Source organism: Staurois parvus, unplaced genomic scaffold (genome assembly GCF_062004578.1).
Source record: "Staurois parvus isolate SC_StPar_1 unplaced genomic scaffold, SC_StPar_1.0 ptg002075l, whole genome shotgun sequence".
NCBI lineage: Eukaryota > Metazoa > Chordata > Amphibia > Anura > Ranidae > Staurois > Staurois parvus.
The window spans coordinates 67,501-84,140 of NW_028319871.1; the positions used below are offsets into that span (position 1 = coordinate 67,501).

The following is a 16,640-nucleotide window of genomic DNA, read 5'->3' on the forward strand; positions in this document are numbered from 1 at the left end:
CTGTGTGCACAGACACCAAGGAGAACATGTTGGGGGGTTTACTAGCTGCAGAAAAAAAAAAGCCCTCAAAAGCCAAAAACAGCCGCTGTTATATCCCGCGTACAGGACGACTTGAAGAAAAAAAGGGCAAAAAATGCACCGGAACGCACCAAAAACGTGCATGTGGAACGTATCTGGACTGCGTTTCTATAGTGTGAACCGCCACATAATGTTTATTCGTTTCTTTTAAAAAAAAATAAGTTGAGTTTTATTTTGGCGTTTTTGGCTGCCCATTAGGAGGGCGATTTCATTGGTAGCAGGGATGGTGGCACCCACATAGACCTTTCAGTTGTGTGGTACACCCTACCGGTCAATCCTCAGGACGTGATCCAGCACTTCGTTGAACAGAACGAGAGGCACGTCCAGCTCCTCCTCGTAGAAGACTTTCAGTCGAGCTTTGACATAATCTCTCAGCTCTTCTTGGTCGACTGGAATGTAATCCTGGAAAAGTAAAAGCAGAAGATCAGACAACAGAGACGGGATCCCCCCAACAAACCAAAATATAACAAAGGATGCTTCATTGTAATGAAAACGGTCGCTTGTGATTCTGCTCACGGAATAGGAAGCCTAGAATGCAATGCATACTCCATGCTGCTGCACCAACAGGAGCTATTTCACTAGACAATACAACAGCATGATGACCCCCTACAGGTCACATGACCCCCTACAGGTCACATGACCCCCTACAGGTCACATGACACGTTACCCAGGCATGAGCTTACGAGTTGCTGTGTCATTTCCACTACAGAAGCTTTGATTTGGAATGCAATGATTAGACGGACATCCTAGAACAATGTTTCTCAAATAATGGGCGGCGACCAGCAGGGGCGGACTGGGCCGCGGGGCAAGTAATGGGCTGCGACAAGCAGGGGCGGACTGGGCCGCGGGGCAAGTAATGGGCTGGGACCAGCAGGGGCGGACTGGGCCACGGGGCAAGTAATGGGCTGGGACCAGCAGGGGCGGACTGGGCCACGGGGCAAGTAATGGGCTGGGACCAGCAGGGGCGGACTGGGCCACGGGGCAAGTAATGGGCTGGGACCAGCAGGGGCGGACTGGGCCACGGGGCAAGTAATGGGCTGGGACCAGCAGGGGCGGACTGGGCCACGGGGCAAGTAATGGGCTGCGACCAGCAGGGGCGGACTGGGCCACGGGGCAAGTAATGGGCTGCGACCAGCAGGGGCGGACTGGGCCACGGGGCAAGTAATGGGCTGCGACCAGCAGGGGCGGACTGGGCCGTGGGGCAAGTAATGGGCTGGGACCAGCAGGGGCGGACTGGGCCGCGGGGCAAGTAATGGGCTGGGACCAGCAGGGGCGGACTGGGCCACGGGGCAAGTAATGGGCTGGGACCAGCAGGGGCGGACTGGGCCACGGGGCAAGTAATGGGCTGCGACCAGCAGGGGCGGACTGGGCCACGGGGCAAGTAATGGGCTGCGACCAGCAGGGGCGGACTGGGCCACGGGGCAAGTAATGGGCTGCGACCAGCAGGGGCGGACTGGGCCACGGGGCAAGTAATGGGCTGCGACCAGCAGGGGCGGACTGGGCCACGGGGCAAGTAATGGGCTGCGACCAGCAGGGGCGGACTGGGCCACGGGGCAAGTAATGGGCTGCGACCAGCAGGGGCGGACTGGGCCACGGGGCAAGTAATGGGCTGCGACCAGCAGGGGCGGACTGGGCCACGGGGCAAGTAATGGGCTGCGACCAGCAGGGGTGGAGTGGGCCGCGGGGCAAGTAATGGGCTGCGACCAGCAGGGGCGGAGTGGGCCGCGGGGCAAGTAATGAGTTGTGACTAGCAGGGGCGGACTGGGCCACGGGGCAAGTAATGGGCTGCGACCAGCAGGGGCGGATTGGGCCACGGGGCAAGGAATTTTATTATGCAGCATAAACAGTTATAGACCATTGGAGACATGACAATCCTGCATGACAGGGGACTATAACCCCCCCCCTCGAGATATCAAGAAGGGACCTTCAAGGATGGACCAAGGATAGAATTGGTCCACTGGGACTGACCTGACCCAACCCTCCCAATACCCAACCCCTGACACAACCCACCCCACCAGCCCTATCAATCCCCCAATACCCCCAGAAGGACCCACAAGAAACCCCTCCCCTAGATAGAAGACCCTCCTGTCCGGCCACCCCTCTCACAATACAGTGAGAGGAGCTTCAGGAGATAATACCAGCCCATTGACACCCCCAACCCCCCTAGATGGAGATGAGCCTATTACAGGCACCGGGAGCTCTTAGATGTGCCAACCATACAGATATATGACACAACTAAACGGCAGACATCAATGCAGAGACAGAGCCTTAGTACATATGGTGATATGAAGGCCAGGGTGTCCACGGCCGCTGGCCAAAGGGGATCACAAGGTATGAGGTCACTGTACAGGACAACAGCCTCAAAGTCCATGCAAGGCGCGGTGTAAATGACCTCTGGTGGGACCAGAGCCGGACGGATGGAGGCAGCAATGAAGGTAATTCATGCAAAAGCTGTGAGAAAGTGGAGGACACCGGAGCAGCCTGCTGAAATCGATCAGCTCATAGCCAGGGAAGGTATGACAGCCATGGGGTGAGGATGGTCAGCTGGTGACTGGGAGTCCAGTACTATAGAACATGGTGGCCAGCCTATGTGGTAGAGGATACTGAAGGAGAAGATCAGCGACATGAACATGTATGACCAGTCCGGCCGGTGATCTGCACAGCTGATATGACTAAAGTAGCATCACAAATCGCTAGTTTGCAAGAGTTGGGTGTCGGAGGGCTGGGTGTTGGGTCAGGGTTGGGCTATTGGGTCAGAGGATTGGGTCAGGTCAGTCCCAGTGGACCAATTTGTCATTAAAGGATGAGTTCACCTTTTGGACAGAGGACACAGCTGATATGACTAAGGTAGCATCACAAATCGCTAATTTGCAGACATTGGGTGTTGGAGGGTTGGGTGGGGGGGGTCGAAGGGTTGGGTCAGGGGTCGAAGGGTTGGGTGTTGAAGGGTTGGGTGTTGAAGGGTTGGGTCAGGTTAGCCCCAGTGGACCAAATTTTGTCCAAAAGGTGAACTCATCCTTTAATGACAGAGGACAAAATGTTGGTCTCCATAGGTGGGGGGTGGGGGACCACCGTCCTGGAACACACTGCAGCCAACACAGACGTGAGATGGTATTACCTTGGACAGCCAGTTGCTGTACAGGATGGGTCTGCTCAGAGCTTTCTCTTTCTCCACATTGGGGAAATGTTTCAGTGCCACCATGTCGATGTTCTCATCGGTCCAACGCCTCTCCTCATCTTCAACGAGCCTATTGGCAAACAAACCGGATTACCACCATTGCAGACAGATTACAGTGCAATGAGATCAGTTTGGTTTTGGATCGGACCTGCAAGTCTCAGATTATGACATGGACCAAAGGCAAGTGAAGGTCCACTAGAATGCCACCAGCTGAGATGTATCAGTGGTCAGTCGCATCTAACCGGGGCGAGAGTATCGCCCGACATCAATAATGCACGTGGCATGTCAGCAACAAATACAGCAGAATTTGGCTTGAGTGTCTGCAGACCGGGGGGGGGGGGGGGGCACAGAGGTCTCCCTTATTTGGAGAGATTCCCCTCACTTCCTGCTGGATCTATAGAACAGGAAGAGGAAGGGGGAAAGAGGAAGGGGAAGGGGGAAAGAGGAAGGGGAAGGGGGGAGAGAGGAAAGGGGGGAAGGGGGGAGAGAGGAAAGGGGGGAAGGGGGGAGAGAGGAAAGGGGGGAAGGGGGGAGAGAGGAAAGGGGGGAAGGGGGGAGAGAGGAAAGGGGGGAAGGGGGGAGAGAGGAAAGGGGGGAAGGGGGGAGAGAGGGAAGGGGGGAGAGAGGAAAGGGGGGAAGGGGGGAGAGAGGAAAGGGGGGAAGGGGGGAGAGGGGGAGAGGGGGAGAAGGGGGGAGAGAGGAAAGGGGGGAAGGGGGGAGAGGGGGAAGGGGGGAGAGGGGGAAGGGGGGAGAGGGGGAAGGGGGGAGAGGGGGAAGGGGGGAAGGGGGGAGAGAGGGAAGGGGGGAAGGGGGGAGAGAGGGAAGGGGGGAAGGGGGGAGAGAGGGAAGGGGGGAAGGGGGGAGAGAGGGAAGGGGGGAAGGGGGGAGAGAGGGAAGGGGGGAAGGGGGGAGAGAGGGAAGGGGGGAAGGGGGGAAGGGGGGAGAGGGGGAAGGGAAAGGGGGAAAGAGGAAGGGGGAAAGAGGAAGGGGGAAAGAGGAAGGGGGAAAGAGGAAGGGGAAAGAGGGAAGGGGGAAAGAGGGAAGGGGAAAGGGGAAGGGGAAAGGGGAAGGGGAAAGAGGAAGGGGAAGAGGAAGAGGAAAGGGGAAGGAGGATAACCGGCATTTCCTTGTTTACATGCGATCAGCTGTGATTGGGCACAGCTGATCACATGACAGAGCCGACGTCATCGGCTCTTTCCGCTGAAAAGTGATCTGCTGTGTCCCAGGGACAGCGCACCACTGACCGCCACGCGCACCCCCCGGGGCATGCATTCGCAGTTAGTGTGGGAGGACGTCATATGGTGTCCTCCTGGAATGAGAGAACCGCCACCTGACAATACCTTATATGGCAGGCGGGAGGCAGTTAAAGTATATTTTTTTCCTTAAAATTTGTGTTTGAAAAATATTTTCGATCCATTTCGGTTAAGTGCATCCTGAAATGTCTGTTACGGCGCCAGAATTTTCATTTTGGCGCACCACTAGTGAATACAGGAGGTGGGGCCACAAGGCATGGGCGCCATTTGCAGAACGCCTTTTCTGAATCAATGTAAAGTATTCTCTGATTTGACAAAATAGACAGTAAGACAGCACCGCCCCCACCCCCTCATCCAATCACAGGATGGTTTGCGTCCAGGCAATGCAAAGCATTGGTTGAAGGGCACCCCTACCAAGCGGCCATCCTCCTGTGTTGAGAATGCAGCTGATTGGTGCAGGACCTGAAGGCACGACAGTCAGTGGAGGGGTCTAGATTCACCATCGGCTGGGTGTGGTATATGAATAGTCACAAGCTGGACTAACGTGACTATATATAAAATATCAATACGTGGATTTTTTTTTTTTTAATCTGCACAATACAAAGCCAGGAGGACAAAACATACCTGTCCTGGAAGAGCCGGAGAGCTTCGTGGGCCCAAATTCTGATTAACCCTTCAACAGACAGGGTCTCCAGAGGTCTCAAGGCCTCAAAGATGCCCCTCACCCACCGAGTCATCTCACGAGGCGAGTAGATGTAATGGGGTTGTATATCCTGAGTAAATCTCTCCTGTCAACAAACCAAAATGAAGCTTCACCCCTCAAGGCAGGAGAAAGGACAAGTAATCAACAAAATGGTTCTGCCGTTACCTGGGACATGGTGTAGAACTCCACCATGGCGGCCGTCAGCGGCTCCGCGTAGGTGCGCAGCGAAGGAATGAGTCTCAGCATTGCCCGGTTGAAAGTTCCGTAGATCTGAGTCAGGGAGGCGGGTCCGGGGTAGTCCACGTACACCACTGGGACATGGCGCAAAAACCTGCACGGAGTTTAATCAGATTACTAACATTCACATTGACAGAATTTACAGATCAAAATTGTTCAAAATGCTGGAAGGGGAAAGTATGTCACTTGACTTGTTCAGGGTCACCCATTATGTGACAGAACCGACCCAGACTGCACTTGGGTACTTCCGGTGGAATACCGCCTCCCCATCCGAACACAAACAGGCACCACAGCCGACCATACAGGACTAGACACCAATCTGTCCGAACACCGACCACTGACACCACAGAGACCATACAGGACTAGATGACACCAATCTGTCCGAACACCGACCACTGACACCACAGAGACCATACAGGACTAGATGACACCAATCTGTCCGAACACCGACCACTGACACCACAGAGACCATACAGGACTAGACACCAATCTGTCCGAACACCGACCACTGACACCACAGAGACCATACAGGACTAGATGACACCAATCTGTCCGAACACCGACCACTGACACCACAGAGACCATACAGGACTAGACACCAATCTGTCCGAACACCGACCACTGACACCACAGAGACCATACAGGACTAGACACCAATCTGTCCGAACACCGACCACTGACACCACAGAGACCATACAGGACTAGACTACAACAGACTTGGAGTAAACCAGGAGGTAGACTCGTTTATTTGAACACAGATACAAGATATATACACTCAGGGGACAAGCCCCCCTCCCTGCATAACGACACAGGGCGGGGCACTCCCCCCTCCCTGCATAACGACACAGGGCGGGGCACTCCCCCCTCCCTGCATAACGACACAGGGCGGGGCACTCCCCCCTCCCTGCATAACGACACAGGGCGGGGCACTCCCCCCTCCCTGCATAACGACACAGGGCGGGGCACTCCCCCCTCCCTGCATAACGACACAGGGCGGGGCACTCCCCCCTCCCTGCATAACGACACAGGGCGGGGCACTCCCCCCTCCCTGCATAACGACACAGGGCGGGGCACTCCCCCCTCCCTGCATAACGACACAGGGCGGGGCACTCTACATTTAGGAACAAGAGACACAGGTATTCAATCTTCACACCAGCACAGTCCCATCAGGAGGGAGGGCTGCTGGAGACACCCCTCCACCAAGCCAATACACACAAACACATACATCCCATAATAGTTTGCTCCCAAGCAAGACAAACAATAGAACAATGGGATGCACCACATAACACCAAACAATCCACAACCCCCCACCCCACCTATCTCCTATACATGTCTACACACTATTAGGACAGATCACCCCTAACAGGCACAGGGTGACTTACACATAAGAGGGATATGGGGAGCTGAGACAGGGGTCTCCACACCTCTCCAAAGGGGGCTGTGTTCCATGGGCCCCCCACCCAAAGTAAGCTGTGTTCCATGGGGCCCCCACCCAAAGTGACTCCCATCACACATTAAATAGCAACAATTACTAACTGCCATTTAGCAGACTTGTATAAATATTCCCTACAGAATTAAAAAAGCAGCGAGTACACAAAAAAAACCCCCCAAAAAACGGACAGACATTATCCCCTATGACGTCAACATTTACACCCAACCATACCTGTGTGACAGGGGCTTTCTTCCGGGGTCTGTCGGTGGGTTGCAAGCTCCAACGAACTGAATCCTTTCCAGTTTCACCCAAGTCTGATCTGAGGTCCTGTAGAAGCCGCCATGTTCCACCATCTAAAACAAAACACAAAACTAAATCAGGAGGATTCAATCATGAAAATAATCAATACTCAAAGATACTCCCAACCACCAATCAGAAGTCATTTTACACCAAGATATTGTTCTACCATTCTGAAGGTCAGGAATGATTTCTGAGCGGACTCATTTGTATACAAATATTGGCAGCTGATTTGTAAAAATCCAGTTCAGAAAAAATTAAACGGGTTCCATGACTCAAAGCTAAAAAAATGGAAGAAGAATTTGACAAGAATTCTAACCATGGAATATGGTGAAGGATTTGCATACTCCTAAAAGCCATGAGATCTCAGCTCATTCACACCATTTTGCTTTATGTCCCATGTCTTCAGTATCCATTCACTAGAGAGCGATGACATCACCGAGAATGCAGCCTATCCATTCACTAGAGAGCGATGACATCACCGAGAATGCAGCCTATTCATTCACTAGAGAGCGATGACATCACTGAGAATGCAGCCTATCCATTCACTAGAGAGCAGTGACATCACTGAGAATGCAGCCTATCCGTTCACTAGAGAGCGGTGACATCACCGAGAATGCAGCCTATCCATTCACTAGAGAGCGATGACATCACTGAGAATGCAGCCTATCCATTCACTAGAGAGCGGTGACATCACTGAGAATGCAGCCTATCCATTCACTAGAGAGCGGTGACATCACCGAGAATGCAGCCTATCCATTCACTAGAGAGCGATGACATCACTGAGAACGCAGCCTATCCAATCACTGCACACTGGTGACATCACGGAGAAGGCACCAAATTATTCTCATTAGTATTTCGGCTCCTTCTGGATTGAAGAACTCAGAAGACCAATTATTAATCCCTACATAGGAAGTGATAGAGGAGGGCGTGGCGCGGTTCCTCTCACCTGTCTGATGAAGGAGATGACTCTCTGGGTGCCATATTTGTCCATGTCTGGCAAGTTGATTTCATCACAGAAGAGCACCAGCCACTTTCCAAGCTGAACAGGTGCCAAGACCACACCATTCGGTGTTCGCCGGTATTCACAGTAGTGATCAAAAGTCTTCAGCAGCAACTCCGGGGTGGTGGCACTGGAAAAGTTCAAGCCGACAACCTGCAGAGAGAAGATTGGTTATTCAAGGCTCCAGAGTTCCCCGAGGAACCAAGGCGCGCGGCCTACCCGAGGAACCAAGGCGCGCGGCCTACCCGAGGAACCAAGGCGCGCGGCCTACCCGAGGAACCAAGGCGCGCGGCCTACCCGAGGAACCAAGGCGCGCGGCCTACCCGAGGAACCAAGGCGCGCGGCCTACCCGAGGAACCAAGCCGCGCGGCCTACCCGAGGAACCAAGCCGCGCGGCCTACCCGAGGAACCAAGCCGCGTAGCCTACCCGAGAAACCAAGCCGCGTAGCCTACCCGAGAAACCAAGGGGCGTAGCCTACCCGAGAAACCAAGGGGCGTAGCCTACCCGAGAAACCAAGGGGCGTAGCCTACCCGAGAAACCAAGGGGCGTAGCCTACCCGAGAAACCAAGGGGCGTAGCCTACCCGAGAAACCAAGGGGCGTAGCCTACCCGAGAAACCAAGGGGCGTAGCCTACCCGAGAAACCAAGGGGCGTAGCCTACCCGAGAAACCAAGGGGCGTAGCCTACCCGAGAAACCAAGCCGCGTAGCCTACCCGAGAAACCAAGCCGCGTAGCCTACCCGAGAAAACAAGGGGCGCAGCCTACCCGAGAAAACAAGGGGCGCAGCCTACCCGAGAAACCAAGGGGCGTGGCCTACCCGAGAAACCAAGGGGCGTAGCCTACCCGGGAACCAAGCCGCGTAGTCAATCCAAGCTCATGGCCTCACCTCCATATCCGGCAGAGCTCTTAAAGCGCTGAACAGAGTCATGGTTTTCCCGGAGCCCGGAGGCCCGCACAGCACCAGAGGTTTGTGTTCAGCCAGCCACGTGTACAGGAGCGCTTCATGGCGGACGGTGTCCAGGGTGGGCACAACCACATCCGGTGCTGCAACTTTGTGAGTCTCAACTTCAATCTGCGGCACTTTAGATTGCCATGGCAGCCATTCTCCGCTGATGGAAACCTAAAGAGCAGAAAAAAATGTGAGTCTGTACAAGGATGCCGTATCTCCGACATACAGATCTATCACCGGATCTTCACCTCGTAGTCAATGATCGGCAGGTTGGGGGTAGTTGGGAGCGGGATTGTAGTTATGCGTCTGATGTATTCACCAAGCTCCGCCCTCATCTTCAGACGTCCGTCCCCAGAGAACGACCACAGGATGGCGTAAATCAGGAAACGCTACCAAGAAAATATATATATTTTATATACACACACTATATTGCCAAATGTATTGTCCCCGCCCCCTCCCAATCATGTGATTCACGTGTCCCAACCCCCTCCATATCATGTGATTCAGGTGTTCCAATCCCCTCCCAATCATGTGATTCAGGTGTTCCAATCCCCTCCCAATCATGTGATTCAGGTGTTCCAATCCCCTCCATATCATGTGATTCAGGTGTTCCAATCCCCTCCATATCATGTGATTCAGGTGTCCCAATCCCCTCCATATCATGTGATTCAGGTGTCCCAATCCCCTCCATATCATGTGATTCAGGTGTCCCAATCCCCTCCATATCATGTGATTCAGGTGTCCCAATCCCCTCCATATCATGTGATTCAGGTGTTCCAATCCCCTCCATGGACACAGGTGTATACAATCAAGCCCCTAGACATGCAGACTGCTTCTACAAACATTGGTGAAAGAACGGGTCGCTCTCAGGAGCTCAGTGACTCCAAGCGTGGTCCCGTGATAGGTGGCCACCTGGGCAATAAGTCCATCCGTGACATTTCCTGGCTACTAAATATTCCACGCTCAACTGTTAGTGAGATTATAACAAAGTGGAAGCCACTGGGAACAACAGCCACTCAGCCACCAAGTGGTAGGCCACGTCACATGACAGGGCGGGGTCAGCGCATGCTGAAGCGCACAGTGCGCAGAAGTCGCCAACTGTCTGCAGAGTCAATAGCTAAAGACCTCCAAACTTGGTGTGGCCTTCAGATGAGCCCAACAACAGTGCGTAGAGAGCTTCATGGAATGGGTTTCCATGGCCGAGCAGCTGCATCCAAGCCTTCCATCACCAAGTGCAATGCAAAGCGTGGGATGCCGTGGTGTAAAGCACGCCGCCACTGGACTCTAGAGCAGAGGAGGCGTGTTCTCTGGAGTGACCAATCACACTTCTCTGTCTGGCAATCCCATGGACGTGTCTGGGTTTGGCGGTGGCCAGGAGAACGGTACTTACCTGACTGCATTGTGCCAAGTGTAAAGTTTGGTGGAGGGGGGATTATGGTGGGGGGTTGTTTTTCAGGGGTTGGACTTGGCCCCCTAGTTCCAATGAAGGGAACTATTAAGGTGACATTTTGGACAATTTCATGCTCCCAACTTTGTGGGAAGAGTTTGGGGATGGCCCCTTCCTGTTCCAACATGACTGCCCACCAGTGCACAAAGCAAGGTCCATAAAGACATGGAGGAGCCAGTTTGGGGTGGAGGAACTTGACTGTCCTGCACAGAGTCCTGACCTCAACCCCATAGAACACCTTTGGGATGAATTAGAGCGGAGACTGCGAGCCAGGCCTCCTCCCCCGACATCAGTGCCTCCTCCCCCGACATCAGTGCCTGACCTGACAAATGTGCTTCTGGAAGAATGGTCCAACCTTCCCATAGACACCCTCCTAAACCTTGTGGACGGCCTTCCCAGAAGAGTTGGAGCTGTTATAGCTGCAAAGGGCGGGGCCAACTCAATATTGAACCCTACGGACTAAGACTGGGGGGCCATTAAAGGTCATGTGCATGGAAAGGGCGGGGCCAACTCAATATTGAACCCTACGGACTTAGACTGGGGGGCCATTAAAGGTCATGTGTGTGGGAAGGGCGGGGCCAACTCAATATTGAACCCTACGGACTAAGACTGGGGGGCCATTAAAGGTCATGTGTGTGGAAAGGGCGGGGCCAACTCAATATTGAACCCTACGGACTAAGACTGGGGGGCCATTAAAGGTCATGTACGGGGAAAGGGCGGGGTCAACTCAATATTGAACCCTACGGACTAAGACTGGGGGGACATTAAAGGTCATCTGTGTGGGAAAGCAGGGGGCCCAATACTTGGGGCAATATAACGTGTATATACGGGGGGGGGACAATACAATATATACACACACACACACGTACTGTATCAAAGCCATTAATAATTTTGTCTCAGTTTAAGGTACTTTCACACGGACACACGTATGCTTTTTTGCCACTTTTGGGGGTACACAGGGCCCCCCCCCCCCATTCAACCCAGTGGGCTAAACAAAAACAAATTGAGCTGGCTGCATTGCGTTCCATTAGTGGGACTGCCCCCCCGACAGAACACGCCCGGTCAGCGCTCTCAGTCATTGGCTGCAAGCGCTGGTCCGATGCCAACTGGCTGCTGTTTTCCCATCATCTCCACTCAGGAGACGCCCAATGTTGGGGGGACAGACTGCTGTACATACGGGGCCAACCGTCAGTCAGTTTGTTGAACCGGCCAATATTGGTCCCGAATGTATTCCAGAGTATTCCACACGGGGTTACAGAACACTGCTGCAGGGGCTGACATTACGAACACCCCGCGGTCTAACGAACGTCTTTCTGGAAGTCTGGCGCTCCGGGGCAAATCACCTGTATGTAGCGCTCCAGTTGATCGATCTGCATGGGGAAGTCCGGATGGTTGGCGTTGTACTGGGCGATGTTGCGGCAGGCCTGGTGCAGCATGGAGAAGAGGGAGCCCAAGCAGCGAAGACGCGTCAGGTCCATGATGTGTTCCAGCTTGAAGGCGTGCTCCAGAGCTTTGATGACCAACCCATTGGACGTGAAATACGGCTGCAGTACAGTGGCTGCATCACGTTGGATCTAGAAGACAATACGGGACATGCATGAAACTTGCCAGACGTCTAAAACCAGCAAAAAACACAACAAAGACGGTTCTGTACTCGGCGCCAAAAAGCGATATTCCAGCAATAAATGTTTTGGAGTTGGGGGAAGGGCAACAACCGCTCTCCATTGGCAGCTATTTCCTCGAATTGACATCACAGAACATGGAAAGGAAATCACACTGGAGACCTGGGGACTATAGGGAGGTGTGGGTGGCCCCAGGTGGTATAGAGGGGGGGTCTATCCAGGGGGTGGTGGTCTATCCGGTGGGGGGGGGGGGGTGGTGGTATAGAGTGGCGTGGGGGTCTATCTGGAGGGGTGGTATAGAGTGGGGTGGGGGTCCATCCGGGGGGTGGTATAGAGTGGGGTGGTGGTCCATCCGGGGGGGGGGGGGGTGGTATAGAGTGGGATGGTGGTCTATCCAGGGGGGTGGTATAGAGTGGGATGGGGGTCTATCCGTGGGGTGGCATAGATTGGAGTGGGGGTCTATCCGGAGGGGGGAGATGGTATAGAGTGGGGTGGTATACAGTGGGGTGGGGGTCTATCCGGGGGGGGGGGGGGGGGGGGGGAGATGGTATAGAGTGGGGTGGGGGTGGTATACAGTGGGGTGGGGGTCTATCTGGGGGGTGGTATAGATTGGAGTGGGGGTCTATCTGGGGGGTGGTATAGATTGGAGTGGGGGTCTATCGGGGGGGGGGGGGGGGGGGGGAGATGGTATAGAGTGGGGTGGGGGTCTATCCGGGGGGGGAGGTGCGGGGTTCCAGTGGAGAGATCGGTTGGGGGTGGATTGGGCTCGGGGACATGCAGTGATATGTTTGTAATATATATATATTTTGTATCCAGAATAAATACGGCTGTTGGCCAATGAGGTGCGATAATCTTTCTGGTGGTCTTTGTTTGCGGTGCCCCCCACAGACCTGTAACCAGGAAAGCATGAAGGATGGCTGTGCTCTTCACTCACCTGCAGCATCGGAGAAGCAGATTCTTCCCCTTCGTCTTCTTTGCCCTTCCTCCTGCGCGACGCCTCGTCCTCGCCCTCATCCAGGGGAATACTGCGCATCCGGGCCAGGAAATGGTTGAAAATCATGTCTGTGCTGAGGACGTCCTCGCTGAACCAGACCATGCCGCACCGCGACACCGTCGCCAGAGTAGCATACTTCAGGTCCTGGACTTCAAACATGATCCGCACCTAGAAATCCGGCATGGCAATACAAGGCGTTTAGTTCTGCGCTCACAACACCTATTACACCGGGCTTTACCAAACACTAGAAAATATGGCTGCCGGAGCTGGTCCAAGAATTGGAGAGCTGGAAGCTGCAAAAGCCGACCAATGGAGGAGGTGAGTCAAGTCATGAATTCACATAAAGAGCAAAGATCTTCTAAAAAGAAGGAATCTGCGTTCCCCTACAACCCGTCTCCCCAGACCCCGCATCCTCTACCGCTGCATTTACTACATCCCCTCTCCCCGGACCCCGCATTCACTACATCCGCTCTCCACGGACCCCGCATTCATTACATCCGCTCTCCCCGGACCCCGCATTCACTACATCCGCTCTCCCCGGACCCCGCATTCACTATATCCGCTCTCCCCGGACCCCGCATTCACTATATCCGCTCTCCCCGGACACCGCATTCACTATATCCGCTCTCCCCGGACCCCGCATTCACTACATCCGCTCTCCCCGGACACCGCATTCACTACATCCGCTCTCCCCGGACCCCATATTCACTATATCCCCTCTCCCCGGACCCCGCATTCCATGTATCCGCTCTCCCCGGACCCCGCATTCACTACATCCGCTCTCCCCGGACCCCGCATTCACTACATCCGCTCTCCCCGGACCCCGCATTCACTACATCCGCTCTCCCCGGACCCCGCATTCACTATATCCGCTCTCCCCGGACCCCGCATTCACTATATCCGCTCTCCCCGGTCCCCGCATTCCCTATATCTCCTCTCCCCGGACCCCGCATTCCCTATATCCGCTCTCTCCGGACCCCGCATTCACCATATCCGCTCTCCTCGGACCCCGCATTTACTATATCCGCTCTCCCCGGACCCTGCATTCCCTATATCCGCTCTCCCCGGACCCTGCATTCACCATATCCGCTCTCCCCGGACCCCGCATTTACTATATCCGCTCTCCCCGGACCCTGCATTCACTATATCCGGTCTAGCACAGTAAATACAAACTGCTAAATCCCTTTTCTCATCAGCAGTATATATAGCAATCTTGTGACTTCTATCAGTGTCCAGCAGAGCACTGGTTAAAGATTGGAGTTTTCATTCTGCTCTGACTGTCCTATGAGGCTGCATGACCTCTGACCTGTCTGGACAGTTCTGATCACATGCACTCCCCCAAAGAAAAAAAAAAAAAAAAAAAAAGCAATACACACCAAATGGAGTATGTGCAGTTTGTCCCCAAGGCTCTGCTCTACCAAGAGATGGATTGGGGACAGTAGAAGGGGAGGATCAGAGAAGACAGGATCAAACAGCCTTTTTGTTACACAATGCAGAGGATTAACCCCTTAGGTCCCACAGTGGGTATAACAAGCACGCCTTCCTGCATCTACAGACTGATGTCACTGTGGTGGGTTCAGGGACACGAATACTTACGTTTGGTGGCAGGCTGAGACGCTCTCCATTGGGAAGTGTGAGCAGCTTGTTATCATCCAGGACAGAATTCAGGTTCTCGACCCACTCAGGATCCACGTCACCATCGAAGATGATCCATTGACGCTTCTGGAGCTCCCCTCGGACATTGTCGATGATCCTACAAACCAGACAGGTTGAAGTTACAGGTCAGCTGTACAATGACAGCCAAAGTCAGAGACTATCTGCTCTAAAGGGGCCACAACCGGACCGACATTCGGCCAGTTCAGCAGGGGAAGTTCGATCCATATGTGGCCCCTGAGCAACAGAAGGCAATCAACCTGTTGGAAAACAGCCGCTGTGAGTGGCTGCAGTGCTGATCTGTGTATTGCAACAGCGGCGGAGTCACCGGTTGTCAAGATAGAAGCAGACCTGGCCGTCTTGGGGAGGTCGGGGGGGGGGGGGGGGGGAGGGGAAGCAGACCTGGCCGTCTTGGGGAGGTCGGGGGGGGGGGGGGGGGGGAGGGGAAGCAGACCTGGCCGTCTTGGGGAAGTTGGGGGGGGGGGGGGGGGGGAAGCAGACCTGGCCGTCTTGGGGAAGTTGGGGGGGGGGGGGGGGGGGGGGAAGCAGACCTGGCCGTCTTGGGGAGGTCGGGGGGGGGGGGGGGGGGGTGAAGCAGACCTGGCCGTCTTGGGGAGGTCGGGGGGGGGGGGTGAAGCAGACCTGGCCGTCTTGGGGAAGTTGGGGGGGGGGGGGAAGCAGACCTGGCCGTCTTGGGGAGGTCGGGGGGTGGGGGGAGCAGCAGACCTGGCCGTCTTGGGGGGGGGGGGGGAGCAGCAGACCTGGCCGTCTTGGGGGGGGGGGGGGAGCAGCAGACCTGGCCGTCTTGGGGGGGGGGGGGGGAGCAGCAGACCTGGCCGTCTTGGGGGGGGGGGGGGGGAGCAGCAGACCTGGCCGTCTTGGGGGGGGGGGGGGGGGAGCAGCAGACCTGGCCGTCTTGGGGGGGGGGGGGGGGGGAGCAGCAGACCTGGCCGTCTTGGGGGGGGGGGGAGCAGCAGACCTGGCCGTCTTGGGGGGGGGGGGAGCAGCAGACCTGGCCGTCTTGGGGGGGGGGAGCAGCAGACCTGGCCGTCTTGGGGGGGGGGAGCAGCAGACCTGGCCGTCTTGGGGGGGGGGGGGGGGGGGAGCAGCAGACCTGGCCGTCTTGGGGGGGGGGGGGGGGAGCAGACCTGGCCGTCTTGGGGGGGGGGGGGGGGGGAGCAGACCTGGCCGTCTTGGGGGGGGGGGGGGGAGCAGACCTGGCCGTCTTGGGGGGGGGGGGGGGGGCAGACCTGGCCGTCTTGGGGGGGGGGGGGGGAGAAGACCTGGCCGTCTTGGGGGGGGGGGGGCGATTTTAGCAAACTTGGCCGTGGGGGGGGGGGGGGCGGTTGTGGAGCAGACCTGGCCGTCGGGGGGGGGGAAGCAGACCTGGTGAATTGAATCAGACCTGGCCATCGGGGAGGGGTGGAGGGGGAAGCAGACCTGGCCATTGGGGAGGGGTGGAGGGGGAAGCAGACCTGGCCATCGGGGGGGGGGGGGGAAGCAGACCTGGCTGTCGGGGTGCAGCAGAGATCTGACAAATTTCGGAACACTTACTTCCTGAGAACATGTGTGAACAGCCCGTCGGTCCATTCCCTGGTGTTGGGGTCCAGGGTGCCGTAGAGATGGTCCTTGCTGATGGCTTTGGGATCGATGATGTGAGCGACTCCCTCTACGCCTTCCAATCGCTCCAAGGCTTTCAGTAACACCCTCCAGGCCAGAGTCTTGCCGCTGCCGGAGGGGCCGACCATCATCAGGCCGTGATTGATCTGAGTAATCTGATAGAGTTGAAGAACC

General features: G+C 55.7%; 1 protein-coding gene across 1 annotated transcript in view; it reads right to left on the minus strand.

The window, feature by feature from the left end:
* LOC149432861 (cytoplasmic dynein 1 heavy chain 1-like) overlaps nucleotides 1-16,634 on the minus strand; it is an 83,976-nt gene extending 67,342 nt beyond the window's left edge. The window contains 12 exon segments of the mRNA XM_089664861.1: nucleotides 347-480; nucleotides 3,197-3,326; nucleotides 5,134-5,297; nucleotides 5,378-5,543; nucleotides 7,113-7,234; nucleotides 8,128-8,334; nucleotides 9,068-9,301; nucleotides 9,379-9,519; nucleotides 11,921-12,151; nucleotides 13,134-13,361; nucleotides 14,790-14,946; nucleotides 16,401-16,634. Coding sequence (XP_089520987.1) covers nucleotides 347-480; nucleotides 3,197-3,326; nucleotides 5,134-5,297; nucleotides 5,378-5,543; nucleotides 7,113-7,234; nucleotides 8,128-8,334; nucleotides 9,068-9,301; nucleotides 9,379-9,519; nucleotides 11,921-12,151; nucleotides 13,134-13,361; nucleotides 14,790-14,946; nucleotides 16,401-16,597 — 2,111 coding nt within the window. The 5' untranslated portion in view covers nucleotides 16,598-16,634.
* Nucleotides 16,635-16,640: the final 6 nt, after the last annotated feature.